This window comes from Suricata suricatta, chromosome 11, assembly GCF_006229205.1.
Source record: "Suricata suricatta isolate VVHF042 chromosome 11, meerkat_22Aug2017_6uvM2_HiC, whole genome shotgun sequence".
Classification (NCBI taxonomy): Eukaryota; Metazoa; Chordata; class Mammalia; order Carnivora; family Herpestidae; genus Suricata; species Suricata suricatta.
The window spans coordinates 17548069-17565685 of NC_043710.1; the positions used below are offsets into that span (position 1 = coordinate 17548069).

Below are 17617 nucleotides of genomic sequence, written 5' to 3' on the forward strand. Positions count from 1 at the left end.
AAGCCCCCAGAAGGCTGGGCCCTCAATGTCTTCCCCTCTCCTTATCCCACAAGGTCAACTCCTTGGCCCTTTGGAACCCAGCACTTCATGGAACTGCCCGAACTCTGAACACTGTGCTATGAGAAGGCCCTCGGTAGCCTGGACCTGCCCGGAGAAGGGTGACCAGCATGGGAAGGGGGTTCCTTAGCCTGGAGAGAGGAAGCCGGAGAGCGAGCCATCATCAAATGTGGGGAGGACCACCACACGGAGGAAGCAGGGCCAGGACAATGTAGAGGGGCACAGGCCTGAACTGGGCACCAGGAATATGCAGGCAGGACAGTCTTACAACAGAGCGAGCACTCTTGTAAGGTGGTGGACCTCTTGTTACGGGGAGTATTTAGTCAGAAGACAGATGACCCACCGTTAGGGAGGCTTTCCCACAGAGTGGAAGTCCGTCCTAAACGACTTCTAAACTTCTGTCTAGGGGCGCCTGGGTGGCTCAGTCGGTTAAGCATCCAACTATAGCTCAGGTCATGATCTCATAGCTCGAGGGTTCGAGTCCTGCGTCGGGCTCTGTGCTGACAGCTGGGAGCCTGGAGCCTGCTTCTGATTCTGTGTCTCCCTCTCTCCCTCTGCCCCTTCCTGGCTCACACTCTGTGTGAGTGTGTCTCTCTCTCTCAAAATAAATAAACATTAAAACAAAAAAAAGTAAATAATGTCTAAAGCCCAGACTGTATGATTCTATGTGGACAGACCCTCAGAAAACAATACAAAACCTGAGTTTGGGCCTCCTGGGGCAAGAAAAGTCCGTATGGATCAGGGTGCTATTTCTGACGATGGTGATGATTAACATCATTAATGGTAATTACCATATGGTAATGATTAACCATTCATAAAGCAATTTCACTGTGCCAAGGACCCCTGCCTCACCATTCCATGGATTCTCACGACTCTGTGAAGTAGCTACGACCATTACCCCCATTTTGCAGATTGGGAAACTGAGATTCAGGCAATCTGCCCATGGCCACAAAGGAAATGGGTGGCAAAGCCGAAGTTTGTTCAAACAGACAACAGTGAGAGATGGACCTCATGCCCAAGCTCCCTCTGATGACCTTGTCAGAATCAACCAGGAATGTCCCGGGGGCGCTCCCTCCCGATTTCCAGTGTTGCTGCTGGTTTGGGCACATTTGCTACGTGAGGATCTGCATTTTAATAGGGAGGAGCCTTCTGCATAGTGGCAGAAAGTCTGCCGCAGTCAAGGGCTCACTGCTGGGCTTCTGTGAATGGTGTCATCACTGGATGCTGCAGAGATTAGATTTTTAAAAATCTGATTTGCTTGCAACTTTCTAGGAACGCACGAATCCATAAAACACTCTGATTTTCAGCCCTGCACTTCCTTAGAGCAGAGTGGCTACAAAAACGATTTATGAAGCTGTTCCCATTTGACAAAGGACTTCTGCCCATCTCGGGTGCTCCTCCCAGAGCCCCAGGGGGCAGAGAGCATGGGCCCTGTTCTCCAGCCCCTTCCAGGTCTAGCAAACTGACATGGCAGAGCGAAAAAGAGGTCCGCCTGAACCTGAACTTGAACTGAATACATACGCTGCTAGCGGGGCTCTGAGATGACCTAGGCCCTGGCTTCCTAACCTGGCGCCTGCAGAGGGCCTTCAGCAAGGGGAAGGGGAGATCCCGTAAAATGCGCCCAGCATTTCATGAATAGTGGCATATGTACGAGTAAGCGAGGCTACCCCAGGACTGCGGTCTAACCTGTCGCCCCCCACCCATCTGATAGTGGAATTGGTGCTTCCTTTTATTGTTCTAAAACTCTCTTTCATCAAATTTCAAAAAAAGGCCTGGAGATGCGGCAAATGGGGCATGTTGCCATATAATCCCGAATTCCACATCCGGGTTTTGCACGCTGTCATTTCTCTCCCAGCCCCCTCGTCCCTCCACGTTTCTAACTGGAGATAATAAAGAGAACTGGGCTCTGCTAATGGCCTGCTGTGCACCTGCAGGCAACAAGCATCTCCATGCCCACGACTCCTAGGGCGCCTCCTGATAGAGTGAGCACCTCCATTTCATGCGTAAGACAGGCATCCAGCCCCAAGGTGTACATTTCTCCAGGAAAAATGTCCAAGTCCAGAGCCCCATAAGCAACCCAGAGAGCTCTTCCCCACCCAAGTCCTTCTGCTTGGGCAGTGCAGGTCCCCCGGCCTTGTTACCAGCCTCGGGACCAACTACCCCCCAACCCTGAATGCACTTGGCCTCACTCTTCTTGGTAATATGCCTGGCTCTTGGTAAAACCAGCGGGTTGAGCCCTTGGGCAGGGACTGAACTAACAGCCTCGGGAGGCTGGACTGACCTGAGTCCCCTGTGGTAGTTATGCCTTATGGGAGGGGCTTCGGGGCAAGGGTGGCAGGAAGCCGCAGGGGAATCTGCTCAACTAGGAGGCAGCAAAAATGCCAGTTAGAATGGGCCGGTGGCCTGAGAGAAATTCAATAGAAACAAACTTGAAATATGCTACGGATATGAAGGGTTTTCAGGGTCACAGGGCAGAGGGAAGGTGGTGTGAAAAGCACCCACAGAGATGCCCACAGCACAACCAGCACGTCCATCATGGGCCGCTCGCCCCCAGTAACCAGAGAAAGGAACGAGAGATAGAAAAAAAGCAGAGTATAAACCAAAGCTCCGAGATGAGACAGCACTTCTTACTCACAAGGACAGCTGAAATAAAAAGTCAGATCGGGGCCTGGGGGCTCAGTCAGTTAAGCATCCAACTTCAGCTCAGATCACGATCCTGTGGTTTGTGGGTTCAAGCCCTGCATCGGGCTCTGTCCTGACAGCTCAGAGCCTGGAGACTGTTTTGGATTCTGTCTCTCTCTGTCTCTGTCTCTGTCTCTCTCTCTCTGCCCCTCCCACTGCTCATTCTCTGTCTCTCTCTCTCAAAAATAAATAAACATTAAAAAAAATTACAATCAGAAAGTTAGACAACAGCAAGTGTTGGCAAGGATGTGGCAAAACCAGCTCTCCTATCCTGCAATGGGAATGTAAAATGGTCCAGCTGCTCTGGAAAATGGTCCTGCAGTTCCTCAAGTGATTCAACACAGAGTTACCGTGTGACCCAGCAGTTCTATGCCTCGGTATTACCCAAGAGAAATGAAAACACAGGTCTACACAGAGACTTGTACCCAGATGTTTCTAGTAGCATCACTCATAACAGCCTGAAGATGTAAAGGACCAAAGTGTCCATTGACAGGTGGACGGATGAAGAAAATGTGGTGTGTCCATGCAATGGGGGGAAAAAAAGGCCATTAAAAGGAATGAGGATGCTACACGGTGATAATCTACCACAACATGGATGCGCCCTGAGAACGTTACACTAAGGGCAGGGAGCCAGTCACAAAGGACCACATACGGTATGATCTCATCACACGAAGGAGAGACAGTAAGTGAGTGAGGGCTGGAAGTGGGGGCGGGGAGCAGATGGGGTAACAGCTAAAGACAGAGGTTCTTCAATGAGGCAACACAAGGTCATACAACTGATGGTGGTAATGGCTGCACACAGAGGTGAATTACTAAAGGCCATTAAATTACACACCTTAAATGGGTGAACTGCACGGTATGTGACAATATCTCAATGACGAGGGTGTAAGACCTCTGCCAAATGTTCATCGGCAGCAATTAGACAAGATAAAGAAAACCACCTTACACCATCTGCTTGAAAAGTACTCCCTGGGGGCGCCTGGGTGGCTCAGTCTGTTTAGTGTCCTACTTTGGCTCGGGTCATAATTTTGCGGTTTGTGGGTTCGAGCCCCACATCGGGCTCTGTGCCTGGACCCTGGAGCCTGCTTCAGATTCTGTGTCTCCCTCTCTCTCTGCCTCTCCCCTGCTCATGCTCTGCCTCTCTTTCCCAAAAATAAATAATAAACATTAGAAAAAAAATTTTTTTTAAAAGGGAAGTAATACCTGGAGAAACAGGAGTTTCTGTGTGAGTGGGAGGCCCAAGGGAGGTCATGTGGGCATTCAGATAGTCTCCCTGGGATCTGGGGATCAGAAGCTCGAGCTTTGGCTTGAAGTCCTGGCCCCACGATCAGCTGTATGACCTTGGATAAATAATTTGGCCCTTGAAGCCCGTTTCCAGTCTGTAGAAAGGGGGCTGAAGTGTGCCTATCTGATTGCCTGGCTGTAAGGGTACAGTTAGGACACACAAATCCCTTAGTGAACTAAACAGCAGCTACTGCAGTGACTGTCAGAGTTATTGCTGCCCCCCCCCAACCCTCCCTCGCTGGATTTTGCTGAGGACCCACTGGGGCCAGGGTGCTCCGACAAGATGTCTCCTAAAGGAATTTTCAAACACCAGAAAACCCCACGTTCCCTATTATTCAGGCCAGGAAGTTGACTAGAAATTAGTGTCTCTCAAACGAGGGTCTTTGGATATGTTCTCAGGATTTAAAAGACCTAAGAATGTTTACTTCAGGGCGCCTGGGTAGTTCAGTCCGTTAAGCATCCGACTTTGGCTCAGGTCATGATCTCCTGGTTCATGTGTAGGGGCTCCGAGTTGGGCTCTGTGCTGACAGCTCAGAGCCTGGAGACTGTCTTCAGATTCTGTGTCTCCCTTTCTCTCTGACCCTCCCCTGCTTGTGCTGTCTCTGTCTCTCAAAAATAAATTAAAAATATAAAAAATTTTTTAAAAAGGATGTTTAATTCAATGTTTTCATTGAAAAAAATCAGTGCCTGGGAATCACCATGAGCTCTCCGTCCCAGTTACTGTGTGTGTAACAGGGCTGGCCCCTGTGGTGGACCGAATTCCTGGCCCCAGTCCCGCCCTTGTCTATCAGCCTTGGCCCTGTGATTCTGCACTGGGCACTCTCTTACAGGAGGCCTGTGCTTCTTCGCTCCTTGACCTTGGCTTCCGCTGTGTGGCTTGTCTGGCCAATGGGATGCTAACACACACCAGGCAAGCAAAGACTGGGAATGTGCTTGCAAGGGGTAGGGGGACTTGCCTCTGGGACCACCTCTGCCTTCAGCGGAGAAGAGCTTCTCCAGAGAGCCCCTGCTCCTTCAGTCTGGGCCCAAACTGACATGCAATGGAGCAGACCTGCCCCACGGGAGGAGACAGGTGGCCCGGGGGCTGTGGGAGAGTGGCCCGGCCGCGCCCAACGAAGCCAGCATCCCCCCACAGTCCACCAGCAGATGCGCCAGAATAAATGAGGAAGCACGGTTCAGCTAGCAGGTCCACGAGCAAGGATCAATCACTGCCGCTCTACGTCACAGGTTGGCAAACTGAGGCCCTGCAGGCGACATCCGGCCCGCCGCCTGTTTCCGATGGCCTGCCAGCTAAGAAGGGTTTGTGCATTTCTGGATGGTTGAAAATCACTCCGAAGAAAGAGACTTCATCATGTGAAAGTCCAAATTTTGGAATCCATAAACAGTTTTGCGAGCACCCACCACACCTGTGACTGTTTCCTGCTGCGGTGACAGAACCCGGCAGCTGGGGCAGACACCCTAAGGTCCGCAAAGCCTCAAATGTTTACAATCTGACACTTTACACAAGAAAGGGTGCAACCCCAGGTCTCTGCTGCAGCATCTGGAGGCAGCCTGCTACACTGTAACAGTTGAGGATATAACATCCATTGTTACCGTTGGCCGTGAACTAGTGAAAAAAGAGCACACGCGCACTTGGTGGGCATATGATTCATTCTGGTAAAGAAAAGAGTGAGAAGCGGCAAGGCAGTTGCACTAAACGATGTCCCAGTGTTTCAAATAGAGACAAAGGGAGACAAGCAAGGAGTCACACAGCACACGAAGGCACAAACCTGCCAAATGCCAAAGAATCTGGGTGTTCCTAGTCATTACCATGGCCACCTGGGAAACAGCAATTTTGTTTCAGTAAAAAACATCATCCCACACATTATGCTGATTTCATTCATTTGAATTACATACGTTTGCATAGGTCTGTTCATTTGATATTCGCAAGTCTGTCGTGGATTTATAGCTCTTCAAAAGCTGTAAGAAACGTCGTTTCATCTAGCTCTATGCCTAAACCATTTCATCTAGCTCTATGCCTAAACCATTTTAAATAACATCAGAATAAAATTAATGTCACATTGGGACCCCATGAACATTAAAAGTAGCCTGACCGGCAGGTCCAGGAGAAGATACACGACCTCACTAGCCATCAGGGACATGCAAGTCAAAACCACAGCGTGACATCCCCTCACGCCTGTTGGAAGGGCTGTGCTCAGAAAGACGGGAGGTGACGAGCACTGACCAGGAAGTGGAGGAAAGGGAACCTGCTCACTGCTTTGGGAGTGAACGTAGGTAATACACCACATAGTCACAACAGCTACCTGTATATTTGAAAAGTCACCCCAGTATAACACAAAGGACACACGACCACAGCCAAAGCAATGGTGACGGTCAAGTTAGCAGCTACTTTAGCCTGGAGATACAGGGCCAGTTCAGAAGAGTTTCCCATGCTCTACTTTTATTCCAAAATAACAGATCTCGAGAATAAAGCGAGTTCACAGGCACATTATATATTTGAGGTGAGTCTTTGGTTTGGTTTGTGGTTCGATAACCAAACGACCAGCATTTATAAAAATTATACAATAGGGTGCCCGGTTGGCTCAGTCGGTTGAGCGTTTGACTTCGGCTCAGGTCATGATCTCATGGTTGATGTATCTGAGCCCCAAGTCAGGCTCTGTGCCGACAGCTCGGAGCCTAGAGCCTGCTTTGGATTCTGTGTCTCCCTCTCTCTCTGCGCCCCCCGCTCACGCTGTCTCTCTCTGTCTCTCTCTCTCTCAAAAATAAATAAAATATTTAAAAAATGTTATGCAAGGCAAGCCCATTTAATGCTTCTGATATTAGAGGAATCTAAAGATTGAGGGACATACTTTTATTTCTGGAGAAGCTGATACTGAATTGGTAGTCTTTTAAGATCCCTGGCAACTTTGAACATGAGCAAAGCAACTTCTTTCTGGCATCATCTTCCACTTTTCCTTCTAAGCACACTCTGGACTTGGCTTTACCCTGCCACCTTTCCCCCTCATGCCACCTGTGCCCCTGGACTTCCGTACATGTTGTGCCCACTGCTTGTGACTCCATGTTGCCTCAGTCCCAGACTCACTGAAACTCATCCCTCAAATTCTAGTTCGGGCCTAGAAGCAAGGAGACCCCGGTAGCAACACTTACACTTAGTGCCCACAGATCTTGACTTCTAAACACCATTTCCACTACAACAAATTAGGGCTCTTAGGAGAGACGGCCAGAACATCGTTTTGCACCAAAAAGTGAGGGAAGTACTAAAATTGGGAAAAGGAGCCAGTCTGCATGGCCAAATCTAGGGCAATTTAAACATCAGAATGGATGACGAGAATGGACTAGAACACACGGAAGGGGAAAAAAAGGATTCATGAGTCCGTACTGATACTAAAAATAACTTTAAAACAAGCAATAGGGCGGAGGAGAAAGTTGAGTACCTTTTTTTTTCTTTTTGTAGAAGGATGACACATTGTACATGAAGAACGTCAAATGCCAATCATTTGAAACCATGGATAATGATCGATACAGACAAGAATCATCAACAGTTGCTGAAACCACTGGGTAAAAGATAAGACGAACTGACCTCACATTTTTCTGTTCTCTACAAGGAAAGACACAATATCCTTCATGCCAAAAATCTATAATCTGAATCTACCATGAGGAAACAATCAGACGAATCAAAACTGTGCAACCTTCTGCTAACAACTGTGCAGAACTTCTCAAAAGTGTGAATATCCTGAAAGAAAAAAATAAATGCAAGGACTGTTCTAGAATAAAGGAGACTATCGAGACATGACGATTCAATGCATGAGTGGGACCTAGATGGGGGACAAACTGGAAAGGCCATTTCTCCAGGGTGATTGGGAAAATCTGAATAAGGACTGCAGTTGAGACAGTATTGTATCGTATCCATGGTTAAATTTCCAAAGTATAATAAATATATGGAACCTTGTAAGGCAGGGGTAGCAAACTATTGCCTACAGTTCAAATGCAGCCCCCTACCTGTTATTTTTTTTAAGTAGGCTCCATGCTGGGCTTGAAGTCACAACCCCAAGATCAACACCTGAGCTGAGATCAAGATCTGAGTTGAGATCAAGAGTTGGGTGCTTAACCGACTGAGCCACCCAGGCACCTCCTTGCCCCGTTTTTATACAGTTGTGAGCTAAGCACGGTTTTTACATTTTTTAACAATGAAAAAAGTTTTTCATGTCATTTTATTTATATGAAATTTATGGGATTCGAATTTCATTTGAAATTTCATGACATGCGCATTCAGCGTTCACCAATAAAGTTTATTGAAACCCAGACATATTCATTCACGTAATCTGTGGCAGCTTTCACCCTGCAGCAGCAGAGCTGAGTAGTGGAGATGGAGAATGCATGACCCATAAGCCCAAGGTCTACAACCACATCTCAAACAGCTCAGAGAAACAAAACAAGACAAAACAGAACGTGTGCACCTGCGTGCCTGTAGATACATAAGGGCGGAGACTCAGCAATTGTTATAAAATGTTGCCAATGGGTGAATTAGGTGCTGGGTGGGTGGGTGTTTATTACACTAGTATAGCTTTTCTACAGAGCTTGAACACTTCAAAATAGAGTTAATAGAAATGAACAAAGAAGCAGGAAAAGCATCTGTTCACACTCACACACACATGTGCACACGCACCCACGCAAGGCAATGGGTCTCAAGTGTCCCTTCCTGTATTCCCAGACAAGCCCATTCTCCTGTCCCTCTCTGAGCTCCTCCAAGCTTGGTGACACCTGCCTGCTCCCGCCGACCCCTCGTGTCCCTGCAACCATCTGCTCGTGCCTCCACCCGTCCCGGTCACTCCAGGTTTTTCAGATTCTGTTTTGGAGGCTGTGTCACGAGCTTTCGTGCATCCAATTTCAAGTTTTGAGATAAATCTCCATTTCATGATAGAACTTGAAGCAGAAAACACCTGAAATACCATTTCACCTCTGCTTTCCCCAGGAGAGTAGGGGTCTGGCCAGTGGAGAGGCTGAATGACAGCAGGGGGATAACGCCACCACACAGTGTCCTCTTTACGAGGACCCGTGGGAAATCTTCGGTCCAGCATCAGTGCCCAGAAGGGGCACCTCACCAGGAGCTCTCCAGGGACTTTTCACAACATGGACAGAATGCCCCGGTAGCTGACCAGGCTTGCCTTTTCCCAGCGGCGGCCAGAGTTGGACCCCATGGAGCTGAAAGTGCATATACGGGTCTTTGAGGTATGCATTTTGAGCGTCTCTCCTGGCTCCGCTGAAGGTCCCCCACCCTTGTTTTTCTTTCTTCTGTCTCTCCCAGTTTTAACGTGCTTTTATGGTATATCTTATGTAACCTGCTAGGCGATCTTAAACCCCTTCTGGAACAAGACTGGGTCTAAGTGAATACTGTCAATAAAAGCCCAGTGCTGGCCCTCTTTCTTCTGGCTTTTACCAAACTACACGGCTGCACGGCTCTCCCAAATGCCTCGTGCCTGTGGCATCGTGTCCAGCCTTCAGTGTCTGACAGGCTGCCTGGAAACCTTCCAATGAGAGGAGAGAGCAGAGGAAGAGGGCAGCTCTTTCCCGAACAGTCAGAAGTGATGGCAAAACTCCTGCAGAAGAGGCCAGGCCACGGAGAGATGCGGAAATGGCCATTGAGTCCCTCTAGGTGCAGGCCCAGTGGGACCAGCTTGCCTCTGGGAGATGGAGAGGGAACCAGTGCAGAGCAGGAAGGATGAGAAGAAGAAAGTCAACCAAGGCCAGCAGGCAGGAACAGGGGGGATAAGGAAGGAAGGCGGAGAAGGCCCAGGCGGGTGGGCTCCAGAGTCAAGACTACTGGAGTGAAGCCCAGCTCAGCTGCTCACCAGCTATTTAATTTTGTGCACAAGGACTTTTCCTCTCCCAGCCTCAGTTTTCCCAGTTGGTACAATGGGTAGAAGAAACCCTACTTCTCAGGGGCAACATTAAGATCAAAGGCGATATGCTGGAAAGTGCTGAGCATGGGCCAGAAACCTCCTAAGTGCTCCAGAGCATCCACAGCGATGCTGATCCTGAGCCCCATCGGTATTTCTACCGGAATCCACTGTGCACAAGGAGCTGTGGCCGGAAATGGGTTGTGCTGGGCGAAGGCCAGAGCTTTTGAACACAGGCAGGAGGTCAAGAAAGGGCACCAAGTATGGTTCTGAGACAGGAATTGACAAACAAGTGTGATTAATTTAGGACATGGGGGCTTCCAGATCCTGGTCCAAAATCAGTTCCCTGTTCATCCAACCCATCACTAAGCTGGCAGAGTTGGTTCTGATTCTGGCTTTTTCCCTGACCGAGGACACACACACACATACACACACACACATACACACACACACACACACACACACACACACACACACACACACACAGGTTTTGCTTTCTTGAGCCATTTGGCACATCTGTTCTCTCCAAGCCTTCAACACCTCTCACCTCTCCAGATCACAGAGCCTCCACAGGGTCCCTCAGCCTCTCGCCACTCCCTCCCCGCACCCATCCACACTGCAGGGGCCCCTGGTCCCTGAACTGCAGGCCACGCCCACTCATGCCCCAGCTGGTCCGGGACCAGGCTGCAAACTCCAGGGCCTGCTCTGCTCCCTCTTCTCCATACCCTAGACCCACGCCAGGCCACAGACCCGGGGAAGCCGCCTGCTTTGGAGATCCCAAGCTTGCCCAGCTGGGCTGTCCCAAGGTGCAGCTTCTCTTGGTGTGAGGTGGGGGCCCCAACAGCCCTTCTCCCCTGGGCATGGGCCTAGATTGTCCCCTCTGCCAAACTTCTATACATCCTTCAAGACCCCTCTCCAATCTGCTCAGTCAAAACCAGCTCCACTTTCTCTCTGGCCCTACAGCTTTCTTTTTTTTGTTTCTTGCTTGTTTTATTTTTTTTTTGAGAGACAGAGACAGTGTGAGCAGGAGAGGGTTAGAGAGAGAGGGAGATACAGAACCTGAAGCAAGCTTCAGGCTCTGAGCTAGCTGTTAGCACAGAGCCTGACACAGGGCTCGAACCCAAGAACCGTGAGATCATGACCTGAGCTGAAGCCGGACGCTTAACTGAATAAGCCCCCCAGGCGCCCCCCTACAGTTTTCTGTTATAGCACAATGACCAGCCACATTTGGCCTCAGTATTACTTGGTTGGAAATAGGCCTCCTCCCCTCCCATCCACCTTAGCCCCTGCTCCTTGTGGTCGGACCACAAGCTCCACAAGAACAGGGAGCAAACCTCATGTGTGTCAGTTGTCCCCAGAGCTCCCGAGTGCTACCTTCTCAGCCACGTGTCCCTGTGCCACCCAAACCTGGCGGCCTTCAGGCCTCACACTTCCCTGCAGCCCTGCCCCCGCTGTCTGTCCCTTCCCAGGGCCTCAGCTGTCAGTATATAGGCTTAGAGTCCCCTCCACCCAGGCTTCTGTCCTTGGCTGAACCGCGTGCACCGGTGTGCTGGGCACTTCATGGGGCCCCCAGCTCCACTCACCCCTTCTGAGCTCATCCGTGCTGCTCTCCTGTCTCAGGCCAGCCCTCTCCACCACTCTGACGTGCCAGCAGATGTCCCCCCCAGACATGGCACTCACTTCCTATCGCCGCCTCACCAAGTGCCACAGCAGCTTTCCAGTCCACTACCTCGCGGCTCCAGAGGCCACGAGTCCTAAACTCGAGGGGTCGGCAGAGCGCTGGCTGGCTGCCGTCTGGAGGTTTCGGGGAGGAATCGACTTCCTCGCCTTTCCCGGCTTCTAGAATCTGTCTGCGTTCCTTGGCTCCTGGCTCCTTCTTCTATCTTGAAGGCCGGTCGGATAACATCTCCCAATCTGGTCTCTCTGACTCTGAGTCTCCTGCCTCCCTCTCATAAAAATACTTGTAATTCCACGGGGCCCGCCCCGATAATCCAAGATAATCCCCCACCTCAAGAGCCTTAATTCAATTACCCCTGGACGGTCCCTTTTGCCATCTAAGATGACGTATGTACATGCAGGATCCAGGGATCAGGATGTGGCCAACATCAGGGGGCCGTTATTTGGCTTACGACACTCACCTCCCTCCGTCTGCTCCGAGCCACTAGGCGATCCCTCCAGTGACAGAAAAACTGTTGACCGGTCTCCCTTCCCTACGCCACGTCTCCGTCCGTCACACCTCCTCCCTACTCTACATTCAACCTTCTCTTCGGTGGGAGCCCCCCCACCGGGGTTTTCATTTCTGTCTTAACAAAGTCCCCCGCCCCCCATGTCTGCTCAGCCAACCGCCCCTCTCTCCTGTCTCTCTTCCGCTTATCTTATCTCTAATCAAACTTCTAAAAAGTGCCCATACTGGTCGCCAGGCTTCTAACAAGGCACCCTCCTGCCTCTCTTGCCGGCTTCTCCACCACAGCCCCCTGAATGACAGAGACCAGATCATCCTCTGTTGTCGGAGGCCGTCTTGTACATTATGAAAGGTTTAGCGGCATCCCTGACCCCTACCTTCTAGACGCCAGTAGCGTATCTCCATCCCAAGTTGTGACGGCCCAAAATGTGTCCAGACATTAGCAAATGTCTCCCCCCACCACCCCCGCTGCCCCGGAGAGGCAGGGGCAAGGGCGGGAGGAGGGGACCTAAAGGCCCCAGGTTGGAACCGCGGTCTTACAGTAACAGTTCTTGCTAGAGTGGCCGGTGACACCTGACAGAGGACTTTGAGCCCTTCTCTTGCCTGGCCTCTCAGAAGTTGACACTGTTGACCGCTCTGGCCTTCCCACCTCGAGGGCGCTCTTCCTCAGTCTCCCTCACAGGATCGCACTCCCCTTCCGGACCGCTAAATCACAGTTCCTCAAAGCTCATTCTAGGCCGTCTCCACTTCTCATTAATCACTTCTCCCCCGGGGTCGGCCCTCTGCACTCCCAGCCCGTGATACCTGTGCACAGGTGAGTTGTGAAGTGACATCTCCAAATCTCCTTTCCGAGGTCCGAACTCGTATCGCTAACTGCCTACTTGACATGGCCACTGGGAACGTCACTCCAACCTCAACGAGTCTAATACTAGGATCGGGATCTTGGCCTCGCCTGGGCCCCGCCTGTATGCGATGTCTCGGACAGGTACCTCCCTGACCTGCTGAGAGCAGGACACTGAAGGACTCATTCTTGCCAATTCCTCTCCCTCACTTAGGCCAATCAGTCAACTTCCAAGTCAATCTCGCTCATCTCTGAAATAGTTCACAAACCAGCTCACCCTTCCTCCATGTCACTGCCCCACCCTAGCCCAAGCCTCCACCATCGCCGCCTTAGACAGCAGCCATCCATTCTTGACCAATGCCCCCTGCTCCCAATCTGTTCTCCAGACTGCAGCCAAGGTCACCCTTTCAAAACATAAAGGAAACTTCTCCCTGTTCTTAAAATAAGGAACAAAAGTCCCGGTTTGGCCCACTGGGCCCTGTGTGTCCGAGCCTGTCTCTCCCTCCAGGTCCCTGTGCTTGCTCCATTCCAGGTTCAATGGCCTTGTAGTTGTGCAAACATGCCATACTCTCTCCCACCACAGGGCCTTTGCACATGTTGTTCTGACCATCTGGTGGACATCCTCCTTCTTCAATCACAGCTCAACTATCAGGAAGCCTTCCTTGACCTCCGGCCACATCAGTTCCCCGGGTTGTTCCTTTTTCTCCTAGCCTTGTTGCCTTTTCATCACCTGAGTCATAATTTTACATTTATTTACCTTCTCCTTTGATCCGTGCCAGCTTCTCTACAATAAGCTCTAGGAGAGTAGAACTGATGTCCGATCTGGCCCACCACTGTGTCCCCTAGGCCGGCTCAGTGCCTAGCACAAGCGAGACCCACAAGAAAGGTTTATTTAATGACGAATGATCTTCCTACTCCCTAGCCTGCTCTTCCCCACCAGCCTCACCTTCCTCCATCTCCCCTCAAGCTTGATTCCCAAGACTCGTCCCTGACAATCCTTGCACTTCAGATCTTTACAAACCCTCTTCCTCATCTCCACATCCCACGCATCAATAAATCTTGGGGATTCTCCCTCCTAAGTCTCTCTCAAACGGGCCTGCCTCTAGAGCCTCGGTTGAAACCAGCCTCTTTTCTGACCTGAACCCCCCGGCCCCCAGCAGGCCTCCTACCCATCCTGATTCTGCATGACCTAACTGTTCTGTAAGGCCTCTGCCCGACAACCCTCCCAGGCTTCCCCTGGCCGGCGGGAGAAGCATGCACTCACCCGGCTTATGAAACGTAGTGTGATCTGCCCCCTGACGCCCTCGCCCGCTGGTCTCTTGCCACTCTGCCTGTCAGGCTCACTGCTGTCGCCACACAGACTCACTAGATGTTCTTCTCACTCAGCTGTCCTGTGTGCATTGCACAGCCCCCCTTCCACTAAGTGCTACTCATGCTTCAAGTCTCACACTCAAGGAGATCCTGCCCCAAACTCCTTCCCCCAGCCCCCACCCCCGCCCGGCGCGAGCCACCAATAATAATAACAGCTAATACTCGCTGCACGCTCACCAGAGACAGGGCTGGTCCTAAGTACTGTACGGTATTGACCTATTTCGTCGCCACCATCAACTATGATTATTGAACAGGCACAGAGAAGTTAAAGGATCTTTCCAAGGTCACATCACAGAGTAAATAGCAAAGCTGGCTGGCATAACGAACTTGGGCTCCAGGCCCCAGATCCATGAGCACCTTGAACACCACCGTCTCCCTCTGCAACTAGAATGTCCCATCTTCCCTCCAAGGATCACATGTGCATATACCTGTTCAATGCCTGTCCTCACCCCCACCCCCCCCACCAGACAGTCCACTGCCCGAGCGCATGGACCCAGCTTCCCCTGGTACCCAGTCCGGCATCTGCCATCACTGCTTTCTTAGCTGAATGTCACGCTCTGCATTCCCACAGCCCCTGGATCCAAGTCACCCACCCCAAAGAAGGGCTTGAGGTGAACCCTTTGTCAGTTCCACAAAATGGCCCACCAGACCTGCACAGGAAGAATCATGAGAAAATCACCCTGAAGTCGGCCCGGCCGGTGGGTCCCATGCCACTAATTCCGCTGACTAAGCCAGATGGGCTCCTTAGCATGGCCCTCGGCCACCAAGGATCACAACCACTTAGCTAGGGCCAGGGGCAGCAAGATCCATTGCCCAGGCTCCCTGGAGTGGTGGCAGAAAAGCTCTTGGGCCTGGCTGGGCCAGCGTAGGACTCCCCCTACTGGTTTCCCTCCAGGTTTGTTAGCACCCTCTCCCCTGCACAGCCTCAGGGACACTCACCAGCCACGAGAAGAAGCCAGCCGATTTGTCCTGGGTGGAGATCTGCCCCTCATAGGGGCCGAAGATGTGACCCTTGGGGATGACCTCATTTATGCATCGCACGTCATTCTCCCCACTGGCTTCCTTGACCACCTCCATGCCCTGTGGGATGGTGAGGGCAGCCCTGTCTGGGATGCCCACGGGCACTGGCGTGTCGGACACAAACACTGGGGGACCGTGGTTCGGACACTCATCCACAAAGTACTCCTGGCAGGACTCGCAGACTGAAGGGACGGAAAGATCGAAGAGAGCCTTAGTTGCTGAAGGGAGGCAGGACCTCCCTGGCAGAGCCTGAGGGGCTGATGGGAAGCCCACCCTGAGGACAGCACAAGGGAAAAGCCCACTGCACGGGACTTGGGAGTCCCCGCCCTGGCTCCGCCCCAGCCAGCCACAGGCCCCTGAGTCTAAAGTGGTAATAACCCATTACCCTCCCCCGGGGGCTCAAAGGACACGCCTGCCAATGCAAAGGAAGCCAGTAGCTCCCTGTGGATCAAGTTTCAAGCACAGCTTTGGAGTCAGACGGGTTCTGGGTTTGAACTGCAACTATGCCTCTGTGGGCTGTGGGACCCGACGCAGGGCGCTTAACCCTCACCAAGCCCCGGTGTCCTCACCTGGAAAAAGGGACCCCTGAAAGCCACTTCAGGGCCTAATGGTGAGGATAAACTGAAACGGGGCTCCATGTCTGCTACGCAATAGGCGACTGCCTATCGTTAGTACTATGGCTGCAAATTCCCGAAGCAGAGATGGGGTGGAGGGTGGGAGTGGGGTGAAGGGAGGGGTCCCCCAGGAACAGCCTTGAGCTCCACTTACACCAGAAGTCCACTTGCTGGAAGTTTCTGGGCATGATGAGCTCACGCTTCCCCTTCAGTTTCTTGGCCTCCACTTCCACGGACGAGGGGTCTGGTCTCCTAGAGCTGGCCAGGCCAGGGGCCAGTGGAGAGAGCAAAGAAGCCATCAGAGGGCGAGAGGCTGCTGGGCCAAGAAGCGGGGGCCCGGGCCAGGAGGCCGTGGGGATGCGGGCAGAGGAGCCCTGGCCATTCAGTGCAGGGAAAGCAAAAAGGCAGGGTCTGAGACCCAGACCCAGGCCTTCTAGGGTCACTGCCTGGGTGCTTTCTAGAGCCTGCGCTCTCCCCTTTGCTCTCAGGAGCCACCCAGAGCAGGCTAAGGAAGGTGGGCTGGGAGTGGGAACTCTTCCCCACAGTCTCTGACCAGCCCAGCCCAGCGATCCCCCACTTTTCCCTCTCCTGTCCCCACACCAGGGCCTCACCAGGGCTGGCCATACTCCTGGTCGCGGAGGGGTGAGCAGACCTCAGTCTTCACCACGGTCACCATATCCCCCACGGCAGCCTTGGTCTGCGCCAGGCACTCCTTCATGTTCTCAGTCATTCTGTCCTGGGGACACGAAGGCGGGACCAGCACAGGAAGAGGATCAAAGAGACAGGGGAAGAAGGGTGAGTGTCACAGAGGGCAAGTGGGGGTCCCGTGGAGTCTAGTTACCCTCCCTGCCATCCCCAGGTCCCCAGAGGAAGCGCTTGGGAACACAGACAACAAAAACAGCTGTCGCTGGGCCAAGAGGAAATGCCATTTCTATCCTGGGCTGGTCCTGGGGAAGATTGGAGCCACCAGCCCCGTGGGGTCAAAGGCCGAGGGGCAGCTCAGGCCAGGGGGCAGGACTGGATGGCACAGCCTGGACCCCAAGACTAACGGGCATAGGGTATGGAGAATCTACAGGAGCCCCGGCACAGAAGTCTGCAATGGGGAGCAGGGAAGGGATCCACTCAGGTCCGGCGAGGGGCCAAGGGCGGCGGTCGGACCAAAGAGGCCCTGGCGCCTGGTCGTGCAGCCCCTCACCCAGGCGCTGCCAGGGAATGCAGCCAGGCCCGCTCTGCCAGCTCAGAGCAGGTACGGGCGGGGCCTGGGGGTCCTGGTGTGGGCCAGCCCCTACTCCAAGCCCCACCCGCTCTGCTCTAGGGGAGCCTCCCCAGCCCGCCGCTTACCGCCCTCCTCCACCACCGCGCTGGGCTTCAGCCCCTCCCTCGGCACCCCTGGGTCCTCATGTCAAGCCCGGGGACACTCTTCGGGCCAGCGCGGCGCGCAGCTCAGCCTGGGACCGAGCTCGCGGCCCGGGACTGGGCGAGCAGCGTGTGTGACTCACTACCCGGGGCCCCGCTGGCCACACCCCTGCTCCTCCGCTAATCAGCCCCCTGCTCCCCACCGGGGCCCCAAAGCCGGCGGCTGCTGGGAGGGGTGCGGGAAAGCACGACGGCCTGCCCCCTCCTCCGTGCCGGCGGGGCCGGGGGGCGCGCCGAGGGGGCGGGGGCTGCC

The 17617-nt window shown here is 52.8% G+C and overlaps 1 protein-coding gene across 2 annotated transcripts in view; it reads right to left on the reverse strand.

Moving 5' to 3' along the window:
* The window catches only part of PRDM11 (PR/SET domain 11), a 49262-nt gene extending 31729 nt beyond the window's left edge, over positions 1-17533 (reverse strand). The window contains exons 1-4 of one of the 2 annotated variants that reach the window (XM_029956762.1): positions 17290-17533; positions 16560-16684; positions 16103-16206; positions 15254-15516 (exon numbers count right to left, since the gene is read on the reverse strand). In XM_029956762.1, the coding sequence (XP_029812622.1) occupies positions 15254-15516; positions 16103-16206; positions 16560-16678 (486 nt within the window). In that variant the 5' untranslated portion in view covers positions 16679-16684; positions 17290-17533. Of the gene's footprint in view, positions 1-15253; positions 15517-16102; positions 16207-16559; positions 16685-17289 lie in introns of those variants that run through there. The other variant, XM_029956763.1, reaches the window with a different exon arrangement.
* Between the last annotated feature and the right edge of the window lie 84 nt (positions 17534-17617).